Here is a 21,476-nt window from a genome sequence, read left to right as displayed (position 1 = left end):
CCTTCAAAATTATTTAAAAAGGTTGGTCAAGCATGACTTTCAGTTTTGATATCTGTGCTATTGAAATGTTTTATACTTTGAGTGTGTTTATACTGTGTGTTTATCGGTTACAACTTTGAGAAAAAGATTCCACTTTGTTTTATTACCAGGAATAAGAGGCACTAAAATAACCAGATTAAAGTTTCCTGGTTGTTTTCTTTTTAACTAACAAAATAGCTAGCTATCCTCCAGTCAACAGGTACCATTTGTGTTCTAGTATGTGTGCGTGTTATATATAGTCTAGATTTTCACCACATTTTCCAGGTATATTTTCATAATCACACCTGTATCAAAAGAATATATTTTTAATTCAAGGTTTCATTAAATATTCTGTCAAACAGCAAAGTTTGGAGTTAGTTTAAAATTAGGATAACAAGTTTGTTGCCAGCATGTGGACTGAGGAAGGGAAGTTCTATTATATATAATAACATTGAGCACAGGTTGGGAATTTTGACCAAAAGTCACTTGAATCAAAGTGGTCCATGATTCAGCTTGTTCTTTACTTAGAATCAACACTTATTACAGTCAAGATCATCCACTCAAATAAAAATGAAGAGAAAGGGCTTCCTCTTCTAAACAGCTTGGTTAAACAAATTCTTCAGACTTACCTCCTCTGGGGTAATTACTCCAGTCTCTTTAAACTTTGATTCCTGCATTGAAAATGGAAGAACACATTCATTAATGATAGGAGAGTCCTCGCACATTATTCAAACTATTTCTTAATTAGTGCTGTGACTAACTCGAGGTGGTTAAAGTTCCAATGCCTCAGCTTACTGGATAGCAGAATGACTGAAATAATACCCATTTCAAAAGAACTGGAGATAAATCACAACAGTGCGTAATTGCAGGTTTTACAGCCTGGAGAAACGGAAAGCCAAGTTGTAGAAAGTACATTTGAAAGTAGTGTTCTGGGGTTGGGTGTGGGGGAGAGGGGGCCGGTGGGGTGGGAGAGGAGGGCAGCTGAATGAGGGCAGAGTTCCGGTGGGCGAAGTGCAGGTGAGAGGGCCGGGGGTAGTCAAAAGTGATTGCAGGGTAGGGGCAGCGGGAGGTGATTGATGCGAGGGCCCTCAGATGTGGAGAGTGATAAGGGAGAGAAGGGAGAGGTGAGGGCAGGACACACGTGAAGGATGATGGAAGGTGGTGAAGGAGACAGGGGTGGTGTCCCCTCTCCCTCCCAATCATCTCCCTGCCCGTGCCTGTGCTGATCTCTCCATCAGTCTGCCCATCCTCACCCCCTCCGCTGTTCCACATGCACAGCTGTAAATGACTCCGAGTGTTAGCAGACACTGGCCTCTGATGTTATTTCAAATCTCTTGCGGCATCAGTAATTTCTTTTTATTTCAATGGGAGAAGAATAGAGTTCAGTTGAATACATGGGAGCTAAAGATCAACAGGAAATGTTACAGAGAACAATGGGCAAAATTCAAGGTTGAAATCATATGCATACAGTCAAGGTACTTTCCTCATACAAGGAGGTACGGAAGCCAAATTCAACAGTCCCTGGATGATAAAAGACACTGTAATTAAGATGACACTTTAAAAAAATAAAATTGCTAATAACCAACAAGTAGAAAATACAACCGAGATCATGCTGACTATTGAAGGTCCAGAAGGAAAGTGAAAACTCAAAGAACGTTTGTGCACAGTTGAAGCTATGGCCATGGAGAAACCCCAGGAATCCTACCCCGTGGAGAAACCGCAGACGTGTGGCAACTGCGGGAACGGCTTCAGTGTCCCATCTGCCCTGGAGACTCATCAGCGCAGTCACACTGGCTAGAAGCTCTTCAGCTGCCCCGAGTGCAGAAACGCCCTCTGCGATTCTCACTCCCTGCGGAGGCACCAGCAGGTCCACACGGCTGACAGGCCTTTCAGCTACCTTCAGTGTGGGAAGGATTTCACTCGTTCCTCCCACCTGCCGGACCACCGGCAGGTCCATACCGGCAAGAAGCCCTCCCCCTACCTCAAATGTGGGAAGGCATTCAGCAATTCCTCCTTCCTACTGCCAACAGTATGCCCACACTGGGGAGCAACCTTTCAGCTGTTTCGAACGCGGGGAGGCCTTCAGTGATTCCTACTCCCTGCTGAAGCACCAGCGGGCCCACACCAGAGAGAAGCCCTTCCCCTGCCTCAAGTGCAGGAAGGGGTTCAGCAATTCCTCCAAGCTGCTGAAGCACCAGTGGGTCCATACCGGGGAGAGGCCATTCGCCTGCCTAGAGTACAGGTGGAGGTTCACATCGTCCTGCAGTTTGCAGAAACACCAGCAGGGGCACCAGCGCTCCCAACAGTCAGATTCTGCTGCTGTGGGTCACCTCCAGGAATGTGTAGATGCAGTGCATTAGTCAGGGTTAAATGTAGAGTAATAGGCTAGGAGAATGGATCTAGGTGGGTTATTCTTCAGAAGGTCAGTGTGGACTTGTTGAGCCAATGGCCTGTTTCCACATTGTTTACTGCTCTTTTAGAATCGTAGAATCCCTACAGTGTGTATGAAAAGAACATGGCAGCCAACATAAAAGGAAATCCAACAATTTCAAAACTCGGCAGATAAGTAATAAAAGGGTCATAAAATAATAAAACGGTCTCAGTGCCAGTTAAGGATTAAAAATTTATGTCTCGAGGTGGGGTATGGTTAAAGAGTTACTGATTACTTTTCAATTTTACCAAGGAAATGACGTTGCACAGGCTATGGAGAAAAATGGGTTAATTCAGTCACTACAAGAAATTACAGTTGATAATGAAAAGATATTGGATGGGCTGTCTGAGCTAACAGCTGATAAATCAACAAGACTGGATGAGATGCAATTCCCTCTGTACCCATGGATGTAAGTGCAAAGTCCAGATGCACTTGTCATAGATTTTCAGTTTTCCTTAGATTCAGGGGTGGTACCAGAGGATTGGAGAACAGCAAGTATCACATCCTTATTCAAACAAAGATGTAAAGAGAAGTCCAAAAACTACAAAACAGTCTAATGTCAGCTGTACAGAAACTTCTGCAAATAATAATTGCGGATAAAATCAATGACCACACCGAAAAGTGTTAATGAAGGAAAACCAGTATGGACTTCCTAAGAGGAAATCATACACAAATGATGTGACTTTTTGTTTTGAAGATGTAACAGTGTTGATGAGGATAATGATGTTGATAAGATGTTAGCGAACCTATAAAAGGGTGCCACACAACAATTATAAGCAAAGTGATAACTCAGGGAATAAAAAGGTCAGTTTTAACATGGAGATAGATGGGCTGAGTGCCAAGACACAAAGTGGGAGTTAATAGATATTCTTTGGACTGGAGAAGGTCTGTGCTGCAAATCTGCAGGGCGCTTGCATTTCCTGATACATATAAATGGCATGGACATACAGGTCACAAATCAAAATTTGCAGAATATTTGAAACTTGGAAACATTGTGAAATGAGATCAGGAAAGTGTAAAACTTCGAAAAGACAGACAAGTTGATGGAATAGACAACAGTTCAATATAGAAAAGTGAATGATGTTGCATTTTTATATAAAAAAATAGAGAGACAAATAAATGAAAGGGTACAATTCAAAAGGAGGTGCAGGAACTGAGTGAACAAGTCATTAAGGATGAGGTTGAGAGCATGGGTAATAAAATATACCTAGACATTGAGAAAGAAAGCTATACTAAACTTGTAAAAGATACCAGTTTGACCTCTGCTGGAGTACTGCATCCAGTTCTGAATACCATACTTTAGGAAATCTGTATGAGCATTGGACAAAGAGATTTATGAGAATGCTGCCAAGGACGAGAAACTTCACGTTATGAATATAGATTGGAGAAACTAGCACTGTGCGCTGCTTAGAAGAGCAAGCTGAGGGGAGAACGGGGAGGCATATCAAATTAAAAATGAGAGGTCTGGATAGCATAGATAAGGAGAAACAGTTGCCACTCACAGTAAGATTAAGAACAATAGGGCACGTATTTAAAGTAATAGGCAAAAGCAACAAAATAGCTTTTTCCACGTAGTAAATGATCAGGATCTAGAATGCACTGCCTGAGTGCGTTGTAGAGGAACAGGCAGCTACCAACCAGAAAGTTTGATCGCTTCACATGGTGTGACCACAACACACTTAGGTCTACACAAGCTTAGCTATTAACTATTAGGAAAAAGGGGACACATGATTGAGTGTATTTTTTTGAATACTGGAGACAATTTAGTGATTAAGTTTAAAACTGAATTGATATGAATGCCAAGTGAGTGTTCAGTAAAGTACACCAGCATTGTTTTATTATTTGATAGAACAGATATGCTGGATGTAATAGTGTACATTGGAGCAAATATTCCTCAAATGATTCAAATACACTTTAGTTTTCACCAAAGATGGGGTACCAATGTGACATTTAAAAATAAACTTCAATGCAATTAAACCATTAATTAGAAGGCAGGTGAAACGGACTATCTGATATGAAAACAATATGATCAGAGTGCAACCAGTAACAAGTAAAACAAAAAGAGGTCATACAGTCAGTCAGAATTGTACTGCATGGAAAGAGACCCTTCAGTCCAACCTGTCCATGCCAACCAGATATCCTAAATTAATCCAGTCCCATTTGCCAGCATTTGGCCCATATCCCTCCAAACCCTTCATGTGCACATCCAGATGCCTTTTAGAGTCATACAGCATAGAAACAGACCCTTTGGTCCAATCAGTCCATGCCAAACATAATCCCAAACTAAACTAGCTCCACCTGCCTGCCCATAAGCCTCCAAAACTTTCCTATTCATGTATCTATCCAAATGTCTATAAATGCTGTCATTGTACCAACCTCCACCATTTCCTCTGCCAGCTCATTTCTTACATGCACCACCCTCATTATGTCAAAATTACTCCCTTAGGTCCCTTTGAAATCTTTTCTCTCTCACCCTAAACCTCATGGTTTTATAAACCTCTCTAAGGTCACCCCTCAGCTCCAGAGAGAATAGCCTCAGCCTACTCAGCCTCGCCCTATAGTTCAAACCCTCCAGCCCTAGAAAATCTTCTCTGCACCTTTTCATGTTTGACAAAATGTTTCCTACATTAGGGAGATCAGAATTGAACGTAGTATGCCAAAAGTGGCCTAACAATTATCTTGTACAGCTGCAACATGATCTCCCAACTCTTATACTCAATGCATGGCACAGAGGAGTGCCAAGCCCATGACAAGCAAATCATAGCAATGATAATTGTAGTTGGTGTTTTAGTACATTATGACCCTTATTTTTACACGGAGTGATGTTAGACAGTGTAAATCAGTACTACAAAGAGTAACTGTGAAAAATAACATTTTTTCAGGGTAAGCTAAATCAGCAACATGAGCAAAAGGAATAGAGAATATGCTGATTGTGTTAAGATTGTTGGCATTTCATGGAAGACAGGAAAAAGTGAGGTTGGCAGGAAAGTGGAGTCGAAGATGAAGATCAGCCATTATTCTATTGCAAGGTGGAGCAGGCTTAATGGCCTTTTTGGTCCACCCTTATTTTTCCTGAATTCTGACAACATATAATTTATACACACAAAGTCCAATCTTACTTTAAAGATCATATCTATCTTCCAGACATGACCTGTGTGCTTTCTCATGTCCCTTTGCTCCCCTTTCCAGAAGCAGTTCATTTCAAACATTTAAACTGTTTTAAAGTGAAATAATTTGAGGCCATATCTTCACGATATGTTTGCAGAGGTTAGAATTTATAATAGTGCACAGATAGTGATAATGTTTGAGGAATGACTTCACTTTACACTTCAATGTTGAAGATAGTGGATGGGGTGCCAATCAGCCAAGATAAAGCAGCCCATTTGATCAGCACCTTCAACATTCACTCCTACATCATCAACACTGGCAGCAAATGGTATCACACTATTATGCTTCAGTTATACAGGGTACTGATGAGACAACATTTCAAGTATGGTGCAGCTTGGTCTCCTTAAGAAATGAATTGAAAGTGTTGGAAGAATTTGAAAGGAAGTTTACTACATTGATACCTGTATTGAAGTTTGAAAAGTGAACTTGTTTCCACTGGAATTTACAAGAGCGGGAAGTGACTTGACTGAACTGTACAAGATGCTAAATTATCTTGATAAAGGGAATGTGGAAAAATGTTTCTTTTCATGGTTAGGTCCAGAACTTGGGGATACCTCTTAAAAATTAGAGATCACATTTCAGGACAGAAGTGAGCAGACTTTTTTTTCCTGACAGAGGGGTTTATGTAACTTTGAAAAGTAGCAGAAGTGGGAACATGGAATATTTCTAAGGAAGAGGTAGATAGATTCTTGGTGAAAATGAGGACTGCAGATGCTGGAGATCAGAATCGAGAGTGTGGTGCTGGAAAAGAACAGCAGGTCAGGCAGCATCCATGGAGCACGAGAATCAATGTTTTAGGCTTAAACCCTTCGTCAGGAATGCAACGTAGATAGATTTGTGTTAGGTATGGGAATCATAGATTATTGCAATAAATGGAGATGTGGAATTTGAAACACAAACAGATCATCCAGGATATTAAACAAGGGCATAGCAGGATTGAGGGTCTGAATTATCAACTTCTGCTCTTATTTCATTTGATCGCATCCACGAAATGCACAGCAGTAACTCACTAAGACTATTCTGACAGCATCATTCAAGTTTTCTGGAGAGACAGGGGCAGAAGTATGGGATACCATCACCTTCAAGTTCCTCGCCAAGTCACACACTACCCTAACTTAGAACTATATCGCTCTTACTTGATTGTTGATGGATTAAAATGATGGAACTCTAACAACATGTGGGTGTCTCTATTCCTAAAACTATGAAGAGATCCAAGAAGGTAACTCACCTTCTTGCTAAGCAGCCTGTTATGCCCACATCTCAAATGAATAGGAAACCACTTTACAAAACAGAACAAAATTTTACACCCCAAGTTCTGGCAGAAGAAAACTCTTCAAAACATTTACAATTTCTAAAAATCACAAAAGAAAATTGATAATGTACTAAAAAAAGGAGAAACTGAAAGACTTCAGGTCAAAACACAGTATTTTCATTAATTGGTATATTTTTTAAAAGTGCAAATACACACAAATGAGATGAATGCTCACCTTCTGAGCTGCATTATTCTATGCCTGGCAATTTCCTTCATAACAGCCACATACAACTTAAATAATACCAGTTATAACCCATAAGTGAAAACAAAAACAGTATCTTTATTGTTATTATAATAGTGATTGATATTGAACATAGATTTCAGGGTCAAGAACTTGCTGCTGAAATCCTGGGCCATCTACTCAGAACCACCTCAATGTAGCAAAAGCTTGATGTACTGAGATTTCCTCTTCAATTCACAGTTACAAAACTATCTTGATTGATTAACCAAACACTTGTACAACTTCACTCCCCAAATGTTCAACTTAACAATCAGCCTTTGCAGCATGCTTTGCTTGTTTACACTGTATTTTTGATTTTAAAGCCACATAAATTTACGTGGGTTACAGCAGAATGACAATGATGTTTGCTAAGAATCAAAGAGTCTTGAATTGTTGGTTAATTCAAGCCAGGACAATCAGAGTCTGCAATCACAAAGGTGAGTGGAGTCTAAACATTAAGTGGTGACATGAGCTGTTCATATATTCTGTCATTCAGTAAGCACCTGGCCAACAAGACAAAGCCTTCAAAGTCATGAGCTGGCTGGTCATTTAGTGCGTTGAGTTACAATTCTGAGCCCCCAGCACCCCTCAATGCTTCGAGTCCCCAGAACCCCCCCAGCCCCTCATTATTTCCCCTCCAGCCTTAATCTTCCCACTCCCCAGCTCTCACTATTCTCCCCTCCACAGCCCTCAGTGCTGGATGGAGAGTCAATCCTGTCACTCGCAATATGGTCGTGACAGGCCTGAACAAACAACACTTACCTTAAGTACGGGCGTGAGGAACTCTGCCACACCGAGTGCAGTCCCTTTGACGGTGTTAATGACGTTCTGCATGTCGCCTCCCCTCTCGGTTTGAGCATGCAGCAGTCAGTGAGCGTCAGCAGCTCTGCTCCAGGAGCTCACTCACTGACTCTCCCTCCACTCCCAGCTCAAGTTCCGCAACTACGCCCGCACATGCGCGGCCGACGCAAGTCTCGAGGCTCAACGCGGGCCCTGCGTGATGATGTCACTGAGGGCATGCGTCGCAAGCGCAGGCGCAGGCGCAGTGCCCGGGCCGGCTGGAGCGTCGTGAGACATCGCTCGGGGAGGACGCAGCCCCTCGGAGCCCGCCATCGAACTCTCAGGTACAGGCGATGGGGCAGGCCAGGCCGGTAACTGGGCTTGTCTCTGTATCGGCTTCAGTCCAGAGGAGTCAGGCTGGCAAACAGCAGCCAGTGCGGCAGACTCGGTGATGGCAGCTTCCCTGTCCAGGTGCTAGTTAAATGCTGTGGGTTGTTGTGTTTGCGTCTCTCACCTGGTTTAGGTGTGTTAACGTGACAGGTTTAACATGGTAAACCCATAACGTGGGCCGCGCATGGTCAACCTGGCATGACCCGCTGGGGTGGTAATAGCTTTTATAGGTGGGTGTGGAAGACCTCAAAGTTGTGAGAGTTTCTTGTGGCAGCTGTTCTGTTTAGGATTGCTCCTGAGAGTAAAGGTTGTTGGTGCATTGTCTTGGAAACAGGTTGTCTTTGTAGTTCACGTGGATTACTGCCTCTTGGTTTGTTATTGCTGTCGGGCACCAGATACTTGCTTCTGTCCGTTGTCACCAGTCCATTCCATATGTTATATAACACGGTCATTCTAACCTTGATACTGTGCCACCAACCTCCTCAAGAAATGGGTTAGTCTGTACGTGGTTTAATCAGCCATGTGAAACGTTAATTATTTTTATACTAAAATAAGCCTTTCGGCTCATTAGCTAAGGCTAAAGAGTTATCCATTTGATCCTAGCTTCAGCTTTCGTGTCTAATTTTTAAATGCAATGAGGGTTTCTGTCCCTACCATCATTTCACTGAATTCCAGATTCCCATCACTGCCTGAGTACCAAAATTCTACCTCAAAACAACATATATTAATGTAAATGATAATCAAATGTATTAAAGGAGCATTACAACACAACATGATGCTGATCCATAAAAAGAGGTTTGACCAGTTAGGTTTTAAGGAGTGCCTTAGAAGGAGAAATTGAGGTGGAGAGTTGTAGAAAGGGAATTTCAGATAGGATCTAGTCAGCTAAAGGCTGCAGTGATCGAGTGATTGATATCAGATATGCTAAAGAATCAGAAGAGCGTAGATAACATTTGTAATCCGATTTTTTTTCATTTGTTTGTGTGATGTGAGCATTGCTGGCTAGTTTGGTAATTATTGCCCATCTCTGACTGAATTTCAACATGTGGTGAGTGCTGCCTAACCCTAACCCTTAGTTGGTATATATACTCCCACAACACTGTCCTCACATGTTCTCCCTGTGCAGATGCATTTGCCCATGACCATATTTATAAGAGAGGTAAAAACAATGACTGCAGATGCTGTAAACCAGATTCTGGATTAGTGGTGCTGGAAGAGCACAGCAGTTCAGGCAGCATCCAAGTAGCTTCGAAATCCAGACCAACAAGGATTTTGTGGAGACAGTCCCATTTTGACATTTAGGATACCTTCTATCATGTTTTGTGGCTTATCCATACTAAATGGGACAAAATGTGAACAGAATTAGTAAATTGAAGCTGGACATCCATGAGGCACTGTGAGCCATCAGTTGCAGCAGAACTAGTATCGTAGTCTGTAATCTTATTGCACATATATCCCCCCATTACATTATCATGAAGCTGGAAGATCAACCTTCTTTCACTGAAGAATGCAGGAAGGCATGAAGGAGCAGCACATCTAAAAATGAGGCATCAACCTGGTGAAGGTGCAACACACGACTATTTTTATGCCCAACAGAGGAAGCACCATGCATTAGATAGGTGCTAAGGGAATCCCAACAGATCAGATCTAAGCTCCAAAGTTATGCTACATTCAATTGTGAATGGTGGTGAATAGTTAATCAATTCACTGGAGGATATAAAAATACCCTCATTCTCAACAATGGGGAAACTCAGCATGTCAGTGTAATAGACCAGGCTGAAATGTTTGCATCAGTCTTCAACCAGTAATACCAAGTAGATGATCATCTTTGACTCAGTTCGAGGTCCCCAGCATCACAGATGCCAGTCTTCAACCTATTTGCTTAACTCCAAGTGATATCAATAAATGGCTGAAGGCACTGGATACTCAAGAAGCTTGACATCCTCGAGGACAAAGCGGATGCTTGATTGCCACATCATCCACTGCCATCAACATTAACTTCCTTCATCGCCATTTTTTCATTAAAAAATGTACAGCAACAGCTCAACAACACTCCCTCAATAGCACTTCCCAAACCTGCGAACCCTACTTTCTAGATGGCAAGGTAGAGTAGAGTAAAATAGCTTGTATTTGTTATTTCTACCAGATACGTAAAAACGAGGCAGCAGATGTATAGGAACATCAGCACCTGCAAGCTGTCTTGCAAGCATTGCAAGTGTTCTTGCATGTGAAGTACTGAAGTAGTTCAAGAAGGCAGCTCATCATCCTAAGCAGTTAGGTTTGGACAATAAATGCCAGCTTAACCAACAAAAACCACAATCTATGAATGAATTTTAAAAAAAGAATGAATCAATTCATATGTTTAGTAGTTATGTTCAAAGATTGTAAGGTGGCTTGTGTAGGAGATTAGAATATCCCATTCATTATCAGTGTTTGCCTTGTGGGGGCTCATTCAAAAAGGTTTGATTTGGGGCCTCCGCAATTTGCAAGATAATGATATGAAATATATGACATAATCTGAATTGAATGTGAAGCAAGATCATAGAAAAACTCTAGAAGAGTTTTGACATAAAGATTGAGCTGCCGTTTCAAATACTAACTGAGCCACTGTATAAATACCCAGCATTTATTGGCTTGGCTGCAAAGTTACAGTGAGCCCAGCAGTATGGGAATGTTGAATGCAAAAGAAGGAAGGATAAATTTCCCTTTAACTAACTCTTTTCGAACATGTAGAAAATTAATCTTTTTTTTCATTGACGATGTTAAATTATGATTTGAGTGGTCAACTAAATGATGGCGGAGCAGTGCAATGATAACCCACACCTTGCATGCCTGCAGCATGTAACGCAGACATGAACAGCATGTCTTGCTTGGAATACATTGCATTTACGTTTGGTGAAGGAATTTTTTATGATTGTTCTTACTTGCGTGTGAGCCCATCAGCAGAGTTGAAGAATTACTGAGTGGAGAACTACATTGACTATGTAGTCAGTGCTGTCACTGATCAGGGCTCCTCACAGTTGCACATTCCTTATGATGATCCTTATTCAACTGTTAGGGTCAAGTTTAAAACTTCCCACTTTTCCCAAATCCTTAATTATTGGAGAAAATAGTGAAAGATAAAATTAATCTCCATTTAGAGTGGCAGGTATAATCAGTGTGCCTTTGTCAGAGGGAGGTCATTCTTACCAAATCTAGTGCAATTTTCAAGGAGGTGACTAAACATTTAGATGAGGGTAGGGCAGTTGATGTAGTCTGCATGGATTTCATGAAGGCTTTTGGCAAGGTTCATCGTGGGAAACTGGTAAAGAAGATAACAGCTCATGAGATCCAGGGCAACTTGGCAAGATAGATCCAAAATTTGCTTTGTGACAGGAGACAGAAGGTAATGGGAGAAAGCTGTTTGGGGTTATTGGAACCTGGTGTACAGTGGCATATCACACGGATTAGATTAGATTAGATTAGATTAGATTACTTACAGTGTGGAAACAGGCCCTTCGGCCCAACAAGTCCACACCGCTCTGCCGAAGCGCAACCCACCCATACCCCTGCATTTACCCCTTACCTAACACTACGGGCAATTTAGCACGGCCAATTCACCTGACCTGCACATTTTTGGACTGTGGGAGGAAACCGGAGCACCCGGAGGAAACCCACGCAGACACGGGAGAATGTGCAAACTCCACACAGACAGTCGCCTGAGGCGGGAATTGAACCCGGGACTCTGGCGCTGTGAGGCAGCAGTGCTAACCACTGTGCCACCGTGCTGGGTTCTTTATTGTTAATGACATTCATAAATGATATTGGTGAGAATTTTGGGTGAAGGGAAATGATAAGTTTACAGATGTTAAAATGCTTGGCCAGGTGGATGACAGTGAGGAGGAAAGTGTTAGGTTACAGAAAGATGTAAATGGATTGGTCAGATAGGCAGATCAACGGCAGATGGAATTTAATCTTGACAAGTATGAGATGATACACTTTGGAAGAAGCAGCAATACAAGGGAGTACTTAATAATACTAGGTTACGCAGAAAAACAGGGATCTTGGGGTCTTTGTCCACAGATCCTAGAAGGTGACAAGGCAGGTTACTCGGGTAGTTAAGGCATAGGCAAAATTGTTGCCTTTATTAGTCATGACATAGATGTAATAGCAGGGAAATTGTGTTGTAGCTGACACAGAATTTTGTTTAGGCCACAGCAAGAGTACCGTGTACCGTTCTAGTCACCATACTGTTGGAAAGGATGTGATTGCGTTGGAGAGGTTGCAAAGGAGATCCACCAAGATTTTTCCTGGCCTGGAGCATTTCAGCTATGAAGAGAGGATGGATGAACTCAAGTTTTTGTTTGGAGCAAAAATGTTGAGGGGAACCTGATAGAGGTGTATAAGATTAAGGAGCATGGATAGGAGAACAGAAAGCTGCTAGTTGAAGGATGAATAGCAAATGAGCATTTCTTTAAGGTAAAAGGCAGGAGATGTAGAGGGCATTTGAGGAAAAGTGTTTTAATCCAGAGATGGTGGGGGTCTGGAATGCACTGCCTGGGAGAGTAGTTCAGGTGGGAAACCTCACACTCTTTAAAAAGTACTTGGTGATCATGTCAAATATCATAACATTCAAAGATTTAGGCCTAGTGGTGGACAGTAGGACTAGTGTAGGTAGTAGTGTATTTTATGAGCTGATGGGCTTGTTCTGTATTGTTATTCTATGATTGTACAAAGAACTCACTGAACATTGTGGTATTTCCAAATTTGCTTGAAAAACATTAGAATTGTAATATTATGATTTTCGTTGAGTATTTTTGGCAGCTACTTTAGGTAGTTTAGATCTCTAATTATTTTTCCTTGTGTAATTTTTTGGCAGATGCTCAAGTACTGAAGTTGGAGATGATCTCCAAATCCTTTGCTTCCCTTTGTTCCCGTTCGTTAGTATATACGTTGGTGTTGGGTGCACTATACATCATACTCGGATGCAGTCGGATTCTTCTAATGAAGCTTTCTGCTAATGAAGGTGCAATTATCTGCTCTGCACTTAATCACTAAACACAATATTTTGAAATTTAATCTTCCACGTTTTATTTGTAGTCTGATAACTTTAATTATTTTAATGTTATGGTCCTTGATATTCACAGGGATGGAAAAGGAACACTTGTGTGCAGGGGAGGAGATCTGGTAATAATGGAAATGTTTGTAAAAGCATATTATTTATTTTTATTCTGCTTTCTGTCTGAAGGCCTGTTGGGTTGAGAGGGCCGTTGTTTGTTCTCTGCCAATCTCTCAATCCAGCGCTGTCAAGAGGAAGACAGTGACAGAAGCATACAATTCAAGATTACAGAAATAGGTCCTGGAAATCCAGGCTCAAAATGCAGAAACCAGGAGGAACAGTGTACTCTTGGCACATGAGGAGAGGGGACAGGGTTGGGGTATAGCAATGAATAGGAAAGGAAAAATTGATGTAATGTGGGGATGAGGCTGGTCTGTGGAGGGAAGAAAAGATTGTTGGACTGTTGGATGGAATCAGACTAGCAATCAGAAAGAAGTTACAGATCTTATACTCTCAAAATTTCCTTTCTTCCTGCTATTGATAATTGGAAATTTATTCACTCCAGCTTTCTTTAACAACTTCTTGCAATTACAATCCTTGCTACATTTCACCAGTTTCCTTCAGTTGCACCCTGTTGATCTAGTTTACATATGAAACTTTTAAATGCATTTACTGTCAGCCAATATTCAAATTTAAAATTTGTGTAAGAAAAATAGTAGAAAACTACAATAGCTTCATTATTATAATATAATTATTTCTAGTGTATGAGCGTGACTTTTAGTTCTGACCTCTTAGCTATAGAATTTTTTTCTCAGCTCACTCATGGAATTTGAGTCCCAGTGGCTGGGCCAGTATTTATTGCTCTTCCCTTGGAGCTCTTCGGAAGGCGGTGGTATGTTGCCTGTTTGAACAGTGGCATTCCATTTGGTGTGAGTACACCTACGGTGCTGTTAGCGAGGGAATTCCAAGATTGTGATTCAACAACACTGAAGGAATGATGATATATTTCCAAGTCAGGATGGTCAATAGCTTGGATAGGAACTTATAAAATGGTGGTTTTCTCTTGTCCTGCTATTGGCCTTTGGTTTGGCAGTATTAATGCCTCAAAGAGTCTTCATTGTATTTCACGTTAAGATAGACACCAAAGTGAGGATTTTAGCAAAGGAGAAAATTATATTTGATGTAATTTTGGTGATCACCATAAGAAATTGTTGAGTGTGGAGATTTTGGATCATATGTTCATTATGCCACATTACTTTGACAAAACTAGCTGCTATGAAAGAAATAAACCACCATCATTACAGGGATGCAGTTTCAGATCTTAAGTCAGCTAGTAGCTGAAAATAGTTTTATTAATAGAGCCTAGGTAATTAGCCTACCTCCGTAACATTACACCAGTCACTTAAGGGCACTGGGAAATGTCTGGATTACATTTTGCAGGCAGTATATACACTGCTGACACCGAACATTGATGATAGAGGGAGTGGATGTTTGTAGATGTATACCAGTCGAACTTCTTGAGTATTGTTGGAACTCCACCCATTTAAGAAGATGTGGAGTCTCCCAGCACACCCTGACTTATCCCCTGTAGATGGTGGACAGGTAAAGTCAGGCAGTGAGTTACTTGCTGCAGGATTCTTAACCTCCTTACACTGAGGAAGATTTTAAATTCTTATGTCTGGAACTACCTTTCCTGCAGACAACAAGGAAAAACACATGCTGCATTATTCAGACATTAAACTCTTAGAGTCATACAGCATGGAAGCAAACCCTTCAGTCCAACCAGTCCACACTGACTATGTTCCCAAACTAAACTGGTCCAACCTGTCTGCGCTTGGCCCATATCCCTCCAAATCTTTTCTGTTTGTGAACATATCCAACTGTCTTCTAAATGTTATCAGTGTACCTGCATCCTCCACTTTCTCTGGCTGTTCATTCCACACACAAACCACTCTGTAAAAATAAAAAAAAGTTGCCCTCATGAAACCTTGCTCCTCTCACCTTAAACATATGCCCCCAGTTTTGAACTCCCCCATCCCCCATCCTCCCCCATTCACCTTATCTATGCCCCTCATGATTTTATAAACCTCAATAAGGTCACCCCTCAACCTCTATGGTCAAGTGAAAAAAGTCCCAGCCTATCCAGTCATATCTCAAAATCTCTATTCCTGGCAACAACCTGATAAATCTTTTCTGAACCATCTCCAGTTTAATAACATCCTTCCTCTACCAGGGTGACCAGAACTGCTCTTGAATGAGTCCACTAAATTCACTCATGGGATCTGAGTGTTATTTGCTGGGCCAGCATTTATTGCCCTCCCCTCATTGTCTTTCAGAAAGTGGTGATAAGAAGCCTGTTTGAACCATGGCAATCCATTAGATGTGTAAGTACACCCACAATGCTGTTTGCAGGGAATTCCAGGATTTTGAAAACTTAGCGAAAAATGTATTTTTGTGTCTACACTCATTAACTATTATAAAGATTTCTTCCATTGTTGATCATTAACTCAAACTTTCATTGAGGAAATCATTTTTTGTTAGTGAGCCTATTTGAAAAAGATTTAATTCGCACAAATGTTTGGTGTTATGTTATGGAGTTTGGTTAAATTATGTGGGTTCTGTTAATAAAACTGTTTTCAGATACTAACTGGCATAACATCTAAATTGCATCCTTGTACTGATGGCAGTTAATATTTTTTTTACAGCAGCTAATTCTGTCAAAATAATGTAGTTTTATTGACATATCCGAAACTTCCACACTCGGCAGTTTATTATGGCCACCAAAGTTAGATCTTCTTTGCTAAAATCATCACTTTAGTGTGTATCTGAATGTGAAATATAACTAAGGCTCTTCTGAGGCATTAATACATCAGATGTATGCTGGAACCTCTGATGAAAAGTTCCAGATGGTGAACTGTGTGAAAGGGCAGAGCTAGGTAATGAAGCTGCATTAAATTACTGTTAAAGGTAGTAGTGTTGACATTGGTTTGTACATCAAGATATGCTCAGACAAAAATACTTTCAAAAACAAAATTCCTCAGCAATTACAATTTGCTTATTACTTTCCTTATACTTTTAGGAACAACCCATTGATTGCAAATCTTTTGTTGCAGTAGCAAGCAGCCTCAAATTTGTGTGACTTTCGGCCTGGTTGCATTTAACATAACTACATCAAAAACAGCAGTTGTACTTTCTTCAAGTCAATTTCTTTAAGACTATTGGAAAAGGGCATACATTTCATTGTATATAAAATTATGTTACAAAATGCTTCTGTTACAGATAGGAAGTTTGCATGAGCAATGCTATCACTTTGTTGATAGAATGGCCCCAATATTTATTGAACCATGTGCTGATTGAGGGGGAGAGAAGTCATATGGGCAACCAAGCAGGAATAACCAGACTCAAGCAACAAAGTGTTTTCAAAAACCTTTCTACAGATTTCTTACTTGTCAGCCAACATAATAGATGCTCTGGAGTTTCAAATCATCCCAGCCTGGTGTATTCACAAAATATTGACCATAATTTGGTGGGAGGCTTTGAGATGTTAGTGATAGGTGTGTGGCACCTGGCTCGCGGGGTTGGTGAGATTGTGGTTAAGGCAGGATAGTTGTTGCAGCTGGGTAGAGTTTGATCACAGGGTTTGTAACTGTTTGGAAGCTGGTGATCGATGAGTGAGGGAGGATCAGGCTGGCAGATATCATGGAGATGGGAATTTGCATAGACCATAATAGAAGGAAATACTACTTCATTTGGCTCCTAGCATTGTTGTCAAGGCATTTAATATCCAATCCTCCATGATATCTTGTTCACACCAGACTTCCTGAGATCACAAAGCTTGCTCAGCATTACTTAAATAATAGAAACCTTGTTAAAGTGGGAGTAGTTTTGTTTTAAATTTCAATGACTGCAGAACTCAAGTGTACTCGTTTCATTGGTTATAATTAGCTACTATTGCAGCTGTAAGCAATACTTGCAGAGACCTTGGAAGTCCATGCCTGGAGCCCTCTTATGGCACAGAGATAGTGTCCCTATCCCTGGACTGAAAGGCCTGGGCTTAAGTCCCATCTGATCCAGAGGTTTGTAATAATATCTCTGAACAGATCGATTAGAAAAATAGGTTAAATTTTTTTAAAATGTCTGTGGCTGGGCATCTCTTATGGCAAAGAGGTAGTGTCCCTACACCTAGACTGGAAGCCTGGGTTCAAGACCCACCTGCTCCAAAGGTGTTTAATAATGTTTCTGAACAGGTTGATTCAAAAAATAGATTAATAATGAAAAAATAGAATGGGCTAGGGTCATCTTTTGGATCAGTGGTAGTATAAAAAAGTAGATCCAGGCGGGACCCTCTTGTAGCACAGGGGTAGTGTTCCTGCACTTGGATAGAGAGACCTGGGCTCAAGTCCAATCTGCTCCAGAGGCGTGTAATTACATTTCTGAATAGATTGATTAGAAAATTAGGTTAAATTAATTGAAAGGAGTCTGTGTTTGAGGTCTCCTTGTGGTGTAATGGTAGCATCTCTACCCCAGGACTGGGAGGTCTGAGGTCAAGTCCCATGTGCTCCGGGGTGTAATAACATCTCAGAACAGGTTGATTATATTTAAAAAAGGAAGTCTGTAGCTTTGGTGGCCTGTGGTGTCCTGGTGGTGTACCTACCTCTGAGTCAGGAGACTGGGATTCAAGTCCCACCTGATCCAGAGGTGTGAAACAACATCTCTGAACAGGTTAATTCTAAAATATCTGGAAGCCTGTGCATGTCCAATTTAGGTATGATGCATTGCTCAGAGAAGGGAATGGGAATGGGAATGCAAGTAGAGCTAGATATTCACATATCTTGACAGCAAAAAATCACAGATATGATATAAAGCATTGACCACCAGTTTGTAGTTATTTCTTAATATTTCTATGTTAACACTAGCTTAAAATAAACTACTATACAGTAAAGAGGAGCATTTTAGTAGGAACTAGCGAGATCCATGGTTTGAAATCTACCAAAAATATGCAAATATTGTTTGTCCCTGGTGTTTAGCTTTAATGGTTAATTGTTTGGAGATTTATTTTGAGCAGGGCAATTTCTTGTGAAATTCTTGTAGTTTAAAGCTTTTCATCATCTGCAGTCAGGGATAACAAACTAAAAACTTTTTATTATATTTCACAGATAATGAATATGACTATCTACCAGCTACAGTGAATGTTTGTGCAGAGACAGTAAAACTGGTGTTTTGTAGCATTCTAGCAATAAGGGTTCTGATACAAGGTGAGTTCAAACTTTTACTCCTTATTACTAGAGTTCTGAGCAGTTTTAGTGATGTTGGTTATATATGGCATCTAGTGAGAATGAAAGATTAAATTAATATCCGTGATTGGTGTGTGTCAGATTGACTCGATTATCTTGTTTGGTAATGAGCTGGCTGGCTTTGTACCGAAAGAGAAGGCAGTTACACGTTATATTCTTAACATTCTAAGGTGTAACATTCTAATATAAAACCTACCAGGGGAATTAGTATGGCTGTTTGTTACAGTTTAATTCATATATAAATAAAATTGCTTCTTTGGAGGTTTTAAGACTATAAGACATAGGAGTGGAAGTAAGGCCATTCAGCCCATCGAGTCTACTCTGCCATTTAATCATGGCTGATGGGCATTTCAACGCCACTTACCCACACTCTCCCCGTAGCCTTTAATTCCTTGCGAGATTAAGAATTTATTAATCTCTGCCTTGAAGACATTTAACGTGCCGGCCTCCACTTCACTCCGTAGCAATGAATTCCACAGGCCCACCAATCTCTGGCTGAAGAAATGTTTCCTCATTTCTGTTTTAAATTGAACCCCCTCTAATTCTAAGGCTGTGCCCACGGATCCTAGTATCCCCGCCTGACAGAAACAAATTCCCAGCCTCCACCCTTTCTAAGCCATGCATTATCTTTGTAAGTTTCTATTGGATCTCCCCATAACCTTCTAAACTCTAATGAATACAATCCCAGGATCCTCAGCTGTTCATCGTATGTTAGGCCTACCATTCCAGGGATCATCTGGGACACGCTCCAGTGCCAGCATGTCCTTCCTGAGGTGTAGGGCCCAAAACTGGACACAGTATTCTAAATGGGGCCTAACCAGAGCTTTATAAAGTCTCAGTAGCACATCACTGCTTTTACATTCCAGTCCTCTTGAGATAAATGACAACATTAGATTTGCTTTCTTAACCACGGACTCAACCTGAAAGTTAACCCTTAGAGCATAGAACATAGAACGTTACAGCACAGTACAGGCCCTTCGGCCCTCGATGTTGCGGACCTGTGAAATTAATCTGATGCCGATCTAACCTAACCCATTCCATTATTATCCATATGTAAGTCCAAAGTGCCCTTAACATTGGTGAGTTGCAAACAGGCCGTTCCACAGCCCTACCACTCTGAGTAAAGAAACTACCCCTGATATCTGTTCTAAATCTATCACCCTTCAATTTGAAGCTATGTCCCCTTGTAGTGGTAGCATCCTATCTACTCTGATTATGTTATAAGTCTCGATTAAGTCACCTCTCAACCTTCTTCTCTCCAAAGCTTCCACATCCTTCTAATAATGCGGTGACCAGTATTATTCCAGGTGCGGCCTTACCAGTGTCTTGTACAGCTGAAGCATAACCTTGTTGCTCCGAAACTCAATCCCCCTAACAATAAATGCCAACACACCATATGCCTTCTTAACAACTCCATCAATCTGGGTGACAACTTTCAGGGATTTATGTACCTTGACACAGAGATCTCTCTGTTCATCTACACTGCTAAGAATTTTACCATTAGTCCAGTACTCTGCATTCCTGTTACTATTTCTGAAGTGAACTACCTCACACTTTTCCACATTAAACTCCATTTGCCACTAGAGAATCTTGGACTAGCACTCTCAGATCCCTTTTTTACTTTGGCTTTCTGAATTTTCTCACTTTATAGAAAATAGTCTGTCCCTATATTCGTTTTTCCGAAGTGCAAGACCTCGCATTTGCTCATGTTGAATTTCATCAGCCATTTCTTGGACCACTCTCCTAAACTGTCTAAATCTTTCTGCATACTGGATTAGTTGTGCTGGAAGAGCACAGCAGTTCAGGCAGCATCCAGCGAGCAGCGAAATCAACGTTTCAGGCAAAAGCCCTTCATCAGGAATAAAGGCAGTGAGCCTGCAGCATGGAGAGATAAGCTAGAGGAGGGTGGGGGTGGGGAGAGAGTAGCATAGAGTACAATGGGTGAGTGGAGGAGGGGATGAAGGTGATAGGTCAAAGAGAAGAGGGTGGAGTGGATAGGTGGAAAAGAAGATAGGCAGGTCGGACAAGTCAAGGAGACAGTAAGTGAGCTGGAAGTTTGAAACTAGGATGAGGTGGGGGAAGGGGAAATGAGGAAGCTGTTGAAGTCCACATTGATGCCCTGGGGTTGAAGCAAATGTGGCTGTGGTACCGAGTTTGTTTCAGAACATGGTTGAAGAGCTTCAGAGCAGAGCAAATGACCTGGGAGTTGCAGTGGGAGAGGGACTCCCTGAGATTCTTGTAGAGAGAGGAGGAAAACTTCTTCAAGGCAGGCATCCTTGCAAGAGGATTCGCAGTAGGGTTAAAATCAACAAGGTAAAAACAATGACTGCAGATGCTTACCTTAAATCTTTCTGCAGCCTCCCCACCACCTCAGAACTACCTGTCGGTCCACCTAACTTCATATCATTGGCAAACTTTGCCAATATGCCTCAGTCCCTTCAACCAGATCATTAATATATAAAGTGAACAGCTGTGGCCCCCAATACTGAACCCTGCGGGACACCTCTTGTCACTAGCTGCCATTCTGAAAAAGAACCTTTTATCCTAATTCTCTGCCTTCTGTCAAACAGCCAATCCTCATTCCATGCCAGTAGCTCACCTCAAACACCATTGGCACTCACCTTACTCAGCAGCCTCCCATGAGGCACCTTATCAAAGGCCTTTTAGAAGTCTAGATAGATAACATCCACCAGGTTTCCCTGGTCTAACCTACTTATTACCTCTTCAAAGAATTCGAACAGGTTTGTCAGGCCCGACTATCCCTTACTAAATCCATGCTGACTTGTTCTAATCCGACCCTGCACTTCCAAGAATATAGAAATCTC

The 21,476-nt window shown here is 41.2% G+C and overlaps 2 protein-coding genes across 4 annotated transcripts in view; one reads left to right on the top strand and one right to left on the bottom strand.

The window, feature by feature from the left end:
- Window positions 1-8,105, bottom strand: part of atg3 (autophagy related 3) — a 36,775-nt gene extending 28,670 nt beyond the window's left edge. The window contains exons 1-2 of the mRNA XM_072585178.1: window positions 7,912-8,105; window positions 648-689 (exon numbers count right to left, since the gene is read on the bottom strand). Coding sequence (XP_072441279.1) covers window positions 648-689; window positions 7,912-7,983 — 114 coding nt within the window. The 5' untranslated portion in view covers window positions 7,984-8,105. The remainder of the gene's footprint in view (window positions 1-647; window positions 690-7,911) is intronic.
- A 79-nt stretch (window positions 8,106-8,184) lies between these two features.
- Window positions 8,185-21,476, top strand: part of slc35a5 (solute carrier family 35 member A5) — a 28,640-nt gene continuing 15,348 nt past the window's right edge. The window contains exons 1-3 of one of the 3 annotated variants that reach the window (XM_072585175.1): window positions 8,185-8,273; window positions 13,178-13,324; window positions 18,514-18,612. In XM_072585175.1, the coding sequence (XP_072441276.1) occupies window positions 13,201-13,324; window positions 18,514-18,612 (223 nt within the window). In that variant the 5' untranslated portion in view covers window positions 8,185-8,273; window positions 13,178-13,200. The other 2 variants (XM_072585176.1, XM_072585177.1) reach the window with 2 other exon arrangements.

Source organism: Chiloscyllium punctatum, chromosome 15 (genome assembly GCF_047496795.1).
Source record: "Chiloscyllium punctatum isolate Juve2018m chromosome 15, sChiPun1.3, whole genome shotgun sequence".
Lineage (NCBI taxonomy): Eukaryota > Metazoa > Chordata > Chondrichthyes > Orectolobiformes > Hemiscylliidae > Chiloscyllium > Chiloscyllium punctatum.
Note: the sequence above shows the minus strand (reverse complement) of the source record. Positions and strands in the feature narration are given on the sequence as shown.